General features: G+C 45.8%; 1 protein-coding gene across 1 annotated transcript; it reads left to right on the top strand.

Annotated features, from left to right (window-relative positions):
• Positions 1 to 5,895: 5,895 nt before the first annotated feature.
• Positions 5,896 to 11,627, top strand: ZNF593 (zinc finger protein 593). Its single transcript, XM_084815806.1, has 3 exons — positions 5,896 to 6,122; positions 7,355 to 7,417; positions 11,070 to 11,627. The coding sequence occupies exons 1-3, from the start codon at positions 5,926 to 5,928 to the stop codon at positions 11,200 to 11,202; spliced, it is 393 nt and encodes a 130-aa protein (XP_084671932.1). The 5' UTR covers positions 5,896 to 5,925; the 3' UTR covers positions 11,203 to 11,627.
• Positions 11,628 to 13,234: the final 1,607 nt, after the last annotated feature.

Raw genomic sequence — 13,234 nt, 5'->3', positions numbered from 1 at the left:
GAATGTGGTAGCTCGGCAACAGACTCAAAATAGCGCCTGGCAGCTAAATTATTTCGTAGGACCGATAGCCTCACAGACCCGCGTCTTCTCCTTCACGGATTGAGTTTCTGTCTTAGACAGGGAGCTCCTCGCCCCCACAACACACACATACGCAAAGCTACTTCGTGCAAATTTCGAGCAAAGGAGGTAGATTCTTTGCTTGCTCCTCTCTGGCGATGGCCCACGGTATGCTCCAGTTGTCGGAGAGAAGGAAAGACGGAATCTTTCCATCACCTACCTTGCTTCAGCACGGGCCCCTCTCCCCTTGGCTAATGGCAGATGCCTGTCTGTAAATGTATTATTGATTTTTCCCAGCCTGGTGCAGTAATGCGATTGTGAGTAGTTCACTGAGTGGCGGCTGTTCCTTTGTCCTGCTCTGACAGCCACATCCTCAATGCAGAAATCCATATTTGCTCACTACGCTTCGTGCTGCCAATACCCCTCCAACAACACGAGCGTCTCCCAGAGCTGAGTTGCGTTGCGCATGGCAGCACTCAAGGTAGTGTAGTGACCCAAAGAGTCCAAATAGGGACCCAAATAGGTACAGCTATTGCCGGTGCAGAAAAGAACCTTGTTGTACCGGCCTGTTGCGTAGCTGTTAACGATGAGAAGCCTATCAGAAAAAAAGGAGGGGCAACCCTGATTCTGCACATCAATCATGGCTGAATACACAGGGAACCAAATCTTTAAGATGTTTAAGGTAAGCACTCAAAGCCCTCTGGCTGGATCTACAAATATAACATAAGAACATCCCTGCTGGATCAGGCCAAGGGTCCATCTACTCCAGCATTCTGTTCACACAGTGGCCAACCAGCTGTCAACCAGGAAACCACAAGCAGGGCATGAGTGCAACAGCACCCTCCCACCCAGGTTCCCCAGCAACTGGTGTGCATAGGCTCACTGCCTCTTGTACTGGAGGTAGCACATAGCCATCAGGACTAGCAGCCATTGGTAGCCTCCTCCTCCAGGAATTTGTTCAACTCCCTTTTAAAGCCATCCAAATTGGTGGCCATCACTACATATTGTCGAAGTGAATTCCATAGTTTAACTCTGCGTTGTGTGAAGAATCCTTTTTATCTGTCCTGAATCTCCCACCAATCAGCTTCATAGGATGACCCCCAGTTCTAGTATTTTGAGAGAGGGAGAAAAAATGTCTCCCTATCCAAATCAGTCAGTTTTGCATTCTCCCACATTCGAAGTGTTAAAATCTCAAGTTCTTTCCCTCCCATTCATGGAGACATTCATGAATATTTGTAGTTTCTTCTAAAAAACAAACAAACCACATTCTCACTGAACCCTAGCAGTGGCAGCATTCATATGGCCTCCTGATCACAAGCTGCCTTTCTTTCCATGTCAAGAGTCGATTAATCTGTATTCACTTCACTTTGCTGCTGCTAATCAGAGTTGTCAGTACTGGGTTCAATGGACAAACAGAATTACACTGCACATCCCTCCCCCTGCCCCAGAATGATTGTTTTGTTCATATGCAGATATGTTAATCAGTTAAAACAACTTTAAAAAATCAGCAATGAATTCTTAACTCAGGTGACAGCTGTAATTTTATAGTCTTTCATTAATGTTTATGCTGCATTTTTTCTGTAGTTTGTACAGTGCTTGGGGCAAGGACCTTTGTTGTTTTTACTGATTCTTGTTCATTGTTGTTTTTACTGATGTAAATGCCATGTGCACTGATTGGAGCAGAAAGAAAAACAAAGCAAACAAAAAAAATATCTGGCCTTATGCATCCCATTGGAGGGAAAGTAAAGTTCTCAGCAGAGGCTGGTGGCTCTGATGTTAGTGGGGTGGTGAATCCGCTCCAGGTTTCAGTCAGAACTCTTAACACACCTTGAATAGCTCCGTTACAGTTCTTACTGGTTCTGATTGAAACCCAGAGAGGATTCACCGCCCCACTGACGTTAGAGCTACCAGCCTCCACTGGAAGTTCTGCAAACTGGGGACTGAACAGAAATTGGCAACACGTGAAAGCTGATGGGCTCTCAGTGTCATGGCTTATGTAGCTGAAACAGTACCATCCATGCAGGCTTGTGGGAATGCTGAGGTTTGCAGAAGTACAAACATTCTTTAGGAAGTGGGGAAAGGAAGGGATTTCTCCCCCCCCCCCCGCCACCACATACACAAATAGCCCACTGAGGACTGTGTGTGCCCAGAGGTCATGGAATGCTGACTGAATGTTGGGGAGGGGTGGACAAATGTGTGTGGGCGAGAATGCAGTGGAGTGGCTGGAATCCTGACTTGGTTGCGGTTCCACTTGCAGAAAAATATTGGATATTGCCTCTGACATTTTTTGTGGAACTGCAATCCAGACAGATCTATAATAATAAAAGGGGATATGTGTCTGTCCATCCATCCATCAGCACCATGACCGTAAAACCTAGTCCCCTGAAACTTGGCATGCGCACTGAGGGGACCCGAGGGGTGTGCACCCCAGGGTTATTTTCTTTTTAAAATGCATTAATTAATTTGCATTAATGCATTAATGCATTGCAAAATGCATTAATTAATTTAAAAAAGAAAAAAAATATTTTATTTTTAAAATGCATTAATTAATTTTAAACGTGTCCACGTGGTTGAACCCTTCAGTAACAGCTCCAGCCACTGGCGGCAGACTTCTCTAACCAGCACATCGCTTTGCAGTCCATATGATGTGAAGTCAGGGGAGATCAGTAAGCTGAGGGACAGAGTTATATGTCTTCCCCCTGCCATGGAGCAGCCCCCTTCCTCTGGGGGCTGAAGTGTGCACCACGGCAGGGAGCATGCCTAGGGATGGCAGCAGGCTCAGCTTCACCCAGCCAGGGCTGGCACAGTGTGCTCAGCTCTGACAGCTGTGTAAGTCTGCTTGAAGGACTCACTGTATCAAACAATAGGCTATTCCAACCCGTGTGCAGCCAGGTCCATTCGCTAGTTGTAAATAAACAGCAAAACAAGTGTGAAATCAATCATTTGGGGACAACATGTCATTTATCTTTCTCTTCTGTTTCTTAGTTTCTTGTTGTCTATGCCAGACAGTCCATGCAACACTACAAGTGAGAAGGATCTTGGAATTGTTGTCGATCAAAAGCTGAATATGAGCCAACAATGTGATGTGGCTGCAAAAAAGGCAAATGCTCTTTTGGGCTGCATTAATAGAAGCATAGCTTCCAAATCCTGGGAAGTACTAGTTCCCCTCTACTCAGCACTGGTTAGGCCTCATCTGGAGTACTGTGTCCAGTTCTGGGCACCGCACTTTAAGAAGGATGCAGACAAACTGAAGAGGGTTCAGAGGAGGGCAACAAAGATGATCAGGGGACTGGAAACAAAGCCCTATGAAGAGAGACTGAAAGAACTGGGCATGTTCAGCCTTGAGAAGTGACGACTGAGGGGAGATAGGATAGCGCTCTTCAAGTACTTGAAAGGTTGTCACAGAGAGGAAGGCCAGGATCTCTTCTCGATCATGCCAGAGTGCAGAACACAGAATAATGGGCTCAAGTTACAGGAAGCCAGATTCCGGCTGAACATCAAGAAAAAGTTCCTGACTATTAGAGTAATACAACAATGGAACCAGTGACCTAGGGAGGTAGTGGGCTCTCCCACACTGGAGGCATTCAAGATGAGGCTCGACAGCCATCTGTCGGGGATGCTCTGACTTGGATTCCTGCACTGAGCAGGGGGTTGGACTCGATGGTCTTCTAGGCCCCTTCCAACCCTACTATTCTATGATTCTATGACAGAAGGGAAAAAATTGCAGTGCAGAGATGCCATTTTCTGAGAACTGGTGTAGTTCAAATGTTACTAGATTGAACTCTCAAGCAAATCAATAAATAGCATATGGGTTTTAACTTCACTGCAGGACAAGCTCAAAGAAAGGAAGGGGACAGTGGGGTCTTGCTGTTGATTTGGCTCAAGACTAATTCTATGTTCTACTATCCCAGGGGGCTTTAAAGCACATTCCATCTGAGTGTGAAATGCTGCCCATAATTTGGCATGCTTGTATCACTTTTCATGCCACTGCCATTCTGAAACCCTTGCTAGAGAAACCAAAAATCTGCTATGCCGCTTGTACGACAGGAAACAAAGACTACCGTATCCAATTCAAACCGCAGGGGAAATTAGGGCAGCAGAATGTAATGACCCAAACTGAAACCTGGCCGGGACGCCAGGGTTATCACCCTTTCCTTGCAAAGAGCTCTATGAGATCTTTTGATGACCAGGCCTCGGGGTTTAGATTTCCTCCATGGAGGATTAGCCGAACACCAAGAACAACAGTTACACAGGTCAAAGAGCCATCTTTTGCAGCGACTGGACATTAATCAGTGGTGAGCTGCAACACAATCTCCTGATGGAATTACATTCCACTCGCTTTCATCTCAAGGGCTTAAAACGGAATTCCAAGGAAGGATAAAGAGCTGGGAAGAATGTTTCTGTTGTCAAAGGACTGGTCCATTGAGAAGCATACTCAGTTCAGGAAATGTACAGGCCAGGACCAAATTTATACATATTCATTTTTAAAAAATGTGAATCCCACTTTATCTTATAAATCACTCAAAGTGGCTAATGAAAGAATCGACAAAACAATAAACATCAACTACAAAGAAGTAATATCTAAACACACAGAGCAGCAGAACAGAATGAAAAATAATAATAAAGTCCCCCACTACCCGCCCCCCCCCCGCAACAGAACTAAGAAAAAAACAGGAATCTGTATAAAGGAATAACTCCAGCATCCAGCTAACCCAAAAGACCTTCAAGAGCGTCATAACTGAAAAGGCCCTGCTCTTAGAGCAGGTCTGCCAAACTTCAGTCAGTGGGGGCATAAAACCTCAGATGTTGAACAGAGCACAGGGAGGTGCATACAGGAGGAGATGGTTCTTAAGGCTGTCAGGTCCCAAACCATTTTCATCCCTTGAAATTGAAGGTAAAAGAGGACATGTGGCCACTCTACCAGGGTGGCCGGCCATGTGTCCTCTTTTACAGAGGACCATCCTCTGTTAGAAGATATCCTCTATTTGAAGGGATGTCCAGTCTAAGTCCAGGTTAAAGATAAGGAATCATAAGAACTGTTGCCATTCTACAATTATCCTGGACAGCAGATCACCTGGCACACAGATCACCTGGTCACCGTCTTCTGCACTGTGGTGAGTTGTATTGTATTGCTATTTAAATTATATTATCTCTAAATTTAGAAATAACTATATCATTTAATTAAAAATACAATACATCTCACCTTAGTGAGAGAGTCTGACCAGGTAACCTGTGTGCCTGTTCAGTCTGCTGTCCAGGGGCTAAGTGTAGATGGCTAAAAATTTCACTTATTTATCTTACATTATGTCGGCTTCATTTATTTATCATGATGTAACATATCATGGAATAGCAAGATATAAACAGTTTAAATAAAAAGTTGTGCCCGTTGGACGGGAAAGCACCAGTGGGAGGTCCTGTTATTTGATTAACATCTTCGATTTCAACAGGCACAAAAAGCTATTATTTATAATTACTGGTTTGTGTCCAATGTTAGCTCTGCTTAGAGTAGACCCACTGAAATGAGCAGGACTGAAGTTAGATTAACTGTGGAGACAACCCATTGTTTACAAAGGGTAAAATCCAACATAAGCATACACATTGTCAGGTGACTTAAGTTAATAATGACTAACTTAAGCCCATTCATTTCAATGGGTCTACTCTAAGTAGGGCTTACAATGGATTGTGCCCAGTGATCCTAGCAATTTCCCATAATTTAAAAAAAAAATGCCCCCCCCTCCAAGGTAGGGCGCCGTGCGATGGCGTCACGCGCGCCTCCCGGTAGCGAGCCGTATGATGACGTCACGCGCGCCTGCCGGAAGCGGAAGCGCGTTTCTCCCTCTCTTCTCCGGCGCGTTGGTGAGGCGGAGTATGGCTCCCAGGAGCTGTCGCCGGACGGGCTCCCACAAAGCGCATTCCTTGGCCCGCCAGTGGAAGGCGAAGCGGCGGCGCCGGGATCTGGATCAGATCCACCAGGATATGCTGCCCGAGAACTCGGCGAAGCTGCTGCGCCAAGAGCCGGACCCCGACCTGCCCGGGAGCGCCCAGCACTACTGCCTGCATTGCGCGTGCGTGACGGGAGAAAGGGGTGGGGGCGGGGTTTACCTCACGGCTTCGCTCACGGCTTCACTCTTGCTTACTGCGCGTGCGTGGCAAGGGGACGGTTGGACCGAGTGTGTCCGCTTCTTATCATAGAGATAAGAAATATAGTAGAGAAGCTCGCTCCGTTATATAGATATGGAGCTTCTTGGTTCCTTTAGACGCTTTTGTTTTCTTTCCCCTGGGACTGAAGCGAGAGCTGCCTATAGAAACCAATACAGAAGTCCAGCATTTTCGTGTAGCTCTGATCGGGTAGCTATGCCAAAATCCACACAGAAACTAAGGGCGCAATCCTATGCATGTTTGTTTATTTATTTATTTGTTGTATTTTTATCCCGCTTCTCAGCCAAACAGCCAAAAAAGGCTCCCGGAGCGGCTTACAATCAATGCACAAAGAAGACAGTCCCTGCCCACAGGCTTACAATCTAAAGAAGACACGAAAATGTTTAGACAGAAAAGAGTCCTACAGCTCCCAGCATTGCTGGCTGGGGAATGCTGGGAGTTGTAGGACTTTTCTATCTCTGATATTATTTTGCATTTTAAAATGCAGCTCTGATTTTTAAGCATTTAAAGTTGTGTTGCTAATGTTGATATAGTCCATTATATTCATATTGCGGGTGGGCAGATGGGGAGGATGTGGCTGAGAATGGCTTATCACAGCCCTGCAATATAGTCTGTTGTTAACACTGGATGTTTACTGGGCTTTGACTGGTTTGGCTTTGCTACCAAAAATCCAATGTACAGAACACCCCTTGGCTTGCAGCCTTGGACTTTCCTTAGACCCCCTCCTAGTTCAAATCTTATGCTATGTTGCATGCAGAAGCCTTGTGTTCCATTGACTTGCATGCCAGCATGCTGTGCTTCTAAATATTTAATCCTCCCCTGCGCCCACCCAAATTTTTGTTGGCCAGATCCCGGTCTCTTAACTGTAGTTAGGAGATTGGGGTCATTACCTCTGCACTGGCAAAGTGGGGGAGTTTTGCGTTTGAGATGATGCAAGATTACTTGAAAGCTCAGTCTGAAGTTGTGGTGACCGTTTTCACAGTGTCGAGTCTTTGGTTGAAGATGTTGCAGTAATCACAGGTGATAATGCACATGTGAACAAAGTATACCCTGACTTTTAGGAATGAACTTTATATTTTCCAGTAAGCATCAGCCAACTTTTATAACTTGGTGTTTTTTTTATCTCCTCCCTTAACAGGCGATACTTTGTCGATTTAAAAAGTATGAAGGATCACTTCAGATCTAAGGTTCACAAAAAGAGGTAATATGAATTCTGCAGCATAGCCTTTTCCTCTAGGGAATGATTGGTCATAACAGTGTAGGCTTGCCTTAGCAAGGTGCTGGCATGCACCCCATTCTCTGCTGACATCAAAGCTTAACCGTCCTACATTTGTGGAAAGCACTTTACTAATAAAGAGGTCAAACAGACCACAATCAGATTGTAGTTGTAAAAAACAACAACAAGGGCTTGGATCCTAAGTTGTTCACATAAGGAGAGAGATTTAGGGAGCAATCCTATGGCCCCTAGACAATGTCTAGGGGCCATAGGATACTGGGGATTCCCTCCCTCTGAGGTTGGAGACAGCGCTTGTGGCCAGTGACCCCTCACAGCCAGTGTGGGAAGAATCAGCGTTGGAAAAGTGACCTCAGAGAGGGGGAAAAGGGAGTGTTTCGGTGGGTGGGGCAGGGACTGGAGCGGCCAAGACATGAGCTATCCTGAGCCTCTGCCAGCCTCCTTCCCTTTCCTCTGAAGTGCCATCACAAGATAGGCAGAAAAGCCCGTCTAGCAAAAAATGCAGGATAGGAGGACGGGGAGGCGAAGATTGCCTCCGCCGCTCCTCCTGCCCTGCATTGGATGATCGGAAGCTTCCAAGTTTGGGGGCTTCCTGTCATTGAGGGGGCAATCGATAGGATTGTGCCCTTAAACTTTTATATTACATTATATATATATATATATATATATATAATGTTGAAATTTTTGTACTGCTGCTAGCTTCTCTTTGGTTATTTTTATACTGTAGTTTTAAACTTTTAAATGGTATTTTATTGTCTATATTTAATTGTCTTGTATTTTATGGTTTTAATTGTTGTGAACTGTCCAGAGAGCTTTAGCTATTGAGTGGTATAGAAATGCAATAAAATAAAGAATTTCCACCAACTCCCCTCTCTGTCTGTGCCCCCCCCCCCCCAGGGTCCTCTCCAGTCCATAGGAGCAGAGTTTGGGGGGCTGCAGAGGGAACAGGGAGGCAGGAGAGCTCCGTTGCATTCTGTGACTGCTCTTCTGTTCATGGAAGGAAAGTTAGGATCCAAGCTGAGATGTATTTGAGATATATATAAACACACATCCATACAAGACATTGAATTAAATATGGTTTTCTCTTGCAAACTGCTGTTCTTACGCAGTCATCTGCTGGGCGCTGCTTTCTTCTCCGTAGCCCCACAGGTCTGTAGGTTAGGGGTCTGTAGGCCTATAACGTAACTGCCTGTGTTAAATCTTGATACCTTACACATGCATTCCACCCCCACCCCTGCAATTTAAAACCTGGAATTTTGAATAAGCGAGGGGCTGACAGTGTTATCCTACACAAGTCTACTCAGAAATAAATCTGATTGAGTTCGGTGGGACTTGCTCCCAGGTAAGCATGTATAGGATTGCAGCCTGAGTGGTTAACACTTACCTGCACCAACATCATGTAGCTGTTGTGTTGCAACATGAAAGTCATGATAATTCATATTGAGATAATTTAGGCCTCCAATCCCATTCCCGGGGGGGTGGCAAGAAGCACTGAAGTGCCCCAAAGTGCTTTAAATACCTTCTTAGGAATCTTTACAATAGTCCAATATAATAGGTAGGTTAATATTCTCATCCATTAAATGACAGGCGTTGTCTGCAAGAGAGTAACTTGCACCTGAGACGCTCATGGCTGGCCTGGGATTTGAACTGGAGACTTGCAGCTCTGAACCATTACGCTGCACTGGCTCTGAAGCCTCTGTTCTTCCTTCGAAGGCCATTTAGTTGTATCTGGCAGTGCCGAACTCTGGCCCATTTAGCTTGGCCTGATCTGGCCTTCGCTTCCTCCTCACCCGCTCCTTTATTATTAAACTTGGACCTCCTGATTTTACCTCTTGGAAAGGCCACATCCCAGTGAATGTGGGTTTTCTGGACATTTTTGAATTGGGGAAAAAAAAAACTCTGCTGCCTAAAGTCATTTGACATTTGGTAAACAAAGCTCAACAAATATGCTGTGTTTATTTTACAAGCTGCACAAGTACTCTTTCTTCCCCCTCCCTCCTTCTCTGATGATAGCCTGTTCTGCCAGTGGCAGAGGCGTTCTTGTTTGGATTCAGAGCAATAACTAAAGAAAGGGATAAGAGTCAAAATACTTTATTAACTATAGCAGGCAGAGTATTACAGTTCAGTATATGATGTCATAAACTAAGCAAAATATCTTACTCCTCCATTCTGCTATCGGGACCCCCAGATAACGACAGCAGAGAGACTCCAGTCGGCCGACATGTAGCACCTCCGCGGTCCTGGTCTCCACCGAAGCTCCCACTGAGTGATGCTCTGGAGGGACTTATATGCCCCAAATCTCCCATGTCTATGTGCTGTCTTTCACAGCTCCCTAACCCCACCTGCTGTGATGGTCTCATGACGATCTTTTTTCATCTTCCCCAAAAGATAAACTAAATAAGCAGGTGGACGGCAGCCAAAGAGATCCTCCCTGCCTTCCAAGGCCATACCATCCTAACTTGTTTGCAGAACAAGGAGTCAGGCCAAGAAGCTAGAAGGTTCTTAAAGAGGCCTGGTTTTTAAGGTCTCACAGGAGTTTCAGGCATAAAAGAAGTTGTAGCATGTCACACTATCTCTTCGATATGCAAAGGTCTTCCGGGGAATTCCCCCTACATAGCCATAAGTATTTGGCTGGAAATAGTTGATTAGGGCAACCCATTCAAGGAGGCACACCTAATGTGGTTTATTTAACTGTTCCATTCAAACATATTCAGAGCTGTACTTGGAAAATTGTTCTTCTTTGAGTACTTGTAAATACGTTGAGTCAGAACCACTCAATAGCCAAAAGCATAGGCAAGCCTTCCTCAACCTGGTGCCCTTCAGATGGGTTGGACTGCAACTTAGATTTTACGGGGGAGTGGAATGAAGGCACCAAAAACTGTTAACTTGCTCATTTTAGCAGACCCAAAGAGCTGTCTGCATGAGTGCATATACTTCCTGGGAAGAGTCACCTGAAAAAAGGGCATTATAAGCTCGATTCTCAATTTGACTTTAATAACTGAATCAGTTCCTGTTGCCCAGCTAGATCTGTATTGTTCTCATCATGGCACTAATGAATTTTGTGAAACAAATGCATTTGTAAAGATGGGACATTTTTCATGGGAAAATACAATGGAAAACAACAGTGTCCGTTTTTCCACCCCGTATTGGTGGATCTTCCTTAACCCCAGCTATTCCTTCTGAACGTCTCTTTAATGTGCAATTGACAGCATGTCTATCTGTAACAGAGCAGAAGCAGCAGTTGCGATGGACTTCTAGTAACCTTAAACAGGAACTTGGTTAAAGCCAAGGACTCAGCCAGCACTGGGAAGATTAGCATCTTCTCCGAGCATCAGCCGAATTTCTTTCTCCAAGGCATGGAACTTAGGGCCTCTGTCAGCATGGAGAAAGGCAAAATGGGATTTGGGGGATGGGAGATGACATCGGTGGGTGCAGGCCCAGCCACTGTTGTCATCCAGCCCCCGCCACTGTTGTCATCCAGCCCCCAATGGGCCCGATGTAGCAGCATTTCCGCCCTCCTTCCCCATTTTGGTCCTGCACCCTTGACTTAAAGTATCCACTGAAGTGGAACACTGGTGCTCGCAAGCTCTTCTGATTTTTTGCTTGGTTGTTTGTACAGGTTGAAACAGCTGAGCGAGGAGCCGTACACCCAGCAGGAAGCTGAGAGAGCAGCCGGGATGGGTTCCTACGTTCCTCCCAAGAAGGTCGAAGTCCATACGCAGCCCGTTGAGGAGATGGAGGAGTCCAGCTGAGACGAGCAGAACTTTTCTCTGGCCCCTCTGAAAATTCTAGGGGTGACTGAGACAGTGGGGAGGCATTTGGCATAACTGACACGGGGCGTGTGTATTGAAATGACGCTGTTTCACGGCAGTAGAATTGAGGCACAGAAATCCAGCAAGTGGGTTTTCAGCAAAGAGGCAGCTTTCAGTATGAAAAAAGCACGTTTACCCTATTCTTTTTGGCAGCGGCTGGAGTTCAGGGGGAGGCCTGGGAAAGGATAAGCTGATGCCCCCCTGTCATATTGACCTGGTTATATAACTAACTGCGTCTCTTAGAATGGCTCGAGTTTATAAGCGGTGGCTATGGATTTTCAACGTTTTGCTCTTAATGTGACCCCTGCCCTCTCCCAAGTGAGTCCTCGTAATAAATGAGCTGGCAAGTTGTTGGCTGACCCTGGGCTGTGTTGCTTTGCTGATTTGAATGCATCAAAGCAGGGGTGGGCAAACTTTAGGCTTGTGGGATCTGCTTTGTTGTTTTTTTTTATTAGAACCCTGAGATCTGTCAACAGCCTGGTGCAAAAGAAGTACACTTCAAATTAAAGAGTTCTGAGCCCAGGAATTAGTCTTGTGTACCACAAGAGGGCACAGTCCTTCCACACACAAATCTAATCCTGGTTAGGGATGGCAGAGAATTCCGTCAAGGATCACGGTGAGGCTGAATGCCAGTGCATTCGGCCCCCCGAAATCTGTGGCAGAACGGTCTGCCCCCCCATGGATCCCCCCCGGGACCAGACTTACCTGGGACAGATCTTCCGGGCGGCGGCAGCTGGTCTTCCGACCGGCTGCCGCCACCGCCGCCATTTGCAGGTTTTTGGTGTGTTTTTTTTTTACGGAGACGTGGTAGGCTACGTAAGTTTTTACGTAGCCTAAAACGTCTGGATAAAAAAAAAAAAAGCGTACGCAAATGGCGGCTACAGCCGCTGCCATTTGCGTTCCTTAGTTTGGGCCATCTTAGTCTACGTAAATATTTATGTAGACTAAGACGGCCCAAACTAAGGAACACAAATAGCGTCCGCTACGCTATTTGCGTTCCCCTTATTTTCGCCGTCTTAGTCTATGTAATTATTTACGTAGACTAAGACGGCCCAAACTAAGGAAAGCAAATAGCGTCCGCTACGTCATTTGCGTTCCCCTTATTTTCGCCATCTTAGTCTACGTAAACATTTACGTAGACTAAGACGGCCCAAACTAAGGAACGCAAATGGCGGAGGCCGTAGCCGCCGCCATTTGCGTACGCGGTTTTGTTTTGTTTTTTTACCCAGAGCCCTCCGCAGCCGGAAATCCGGCTGCGGACGTGTCTGGGCCTGGCCAGCTTCTCCGCGGAGCACAGCTGGCCGCGGAGGATTCCAGGGGGGAGGAACGGAGCGCCTCCCCCCCCGGCGAGGATTCCGGCGGGAGGGATGGAACGCCTCCCCCCCACCTACATAATCTGCGAAAGGTAAGTGACTTTCGTACATCCCTAATCCCGGTTACCCCCCCCCAAGCTTTCTTCATTTCAGCAGAACTAATTCAGGCTGGTATCGGTGGCAAATCATTACATTATTGCTATTGTGAAACAATTGGGAGTCAAAAATTCTTGCTGATCTACTGCAAATCACCCAGAGATCTACCAGAGATCTACTTTCTGCCTAAGCCCTGCATTAAACAACATTTTCTAGGCCCTGAGAGAAGAGGAATAGCTGATGCTATGTGAGGTCTTGACCTTTTGTTTGCATGAGTTGCTTTAGTAATAACTACCTTGGTTCTATGCTCAGAATAACGAACACAGATTAAAATTCCCCACTTCATCTGCAGTGTGATGTGGCTGTACAAAAGGCAAATGCAACTTTAGGTTGCATCAATAGAAGCATAGTTTCAAAATCATGGGAAGTAAAAGTTCTGCTCCGCTCACTCCTGGTTAGACCGTACATTAAACGTTTAAGATAAATCTATCCTCTTTCCATACTTTATCTACTCTTATTGTGAGTTTATGTCTAAGCAGTTAATATATATTATTCTGACTGTA

Source organism: Heloderma suspectum, chromosome 10, assembly GCF_057233095.1.
Source record: "Heloderma suspectum isolate Gila_16-S chromosome 10, 16-S_ref, whole genome shotgun sequence".
In the NCBI taxonomy this organism is placed as follows: Eukaryota; Metazoa; Chordata; class Lepidosauria; order Squamata; family Helodermatidae; genus Heloderma; species Heloderma suspectum.
This window is presented reverse-complemented; position numbering and strand designations above follow the sequence as displayed.

Excerpts from the sequence above, each read along its gene's own strand:
- ZNF593 (XM_084815806.1), top strand. The coding sequence starts at position 5,926 with ATGGCTCCCAGGAGCTGTCGCCGGACGGGCTCCCACAAAGCGCATTCC. Across the intron at positions 6,123-7,354 it reads CACTACTGCCTGCATTGCGC|GCGATACTTTGTCGATTTAA; the intron begins GTGCGTGACGGG and ends CTCCCTTAACAG. Across the intron at positions 7,418-11,069 it reads TCTAAGGTTCACAAAAAGAG|GTTGAAACAGCTGAGCGAGG; the intron begins GTAATATGAATT and ends TTGTTTGTACAG.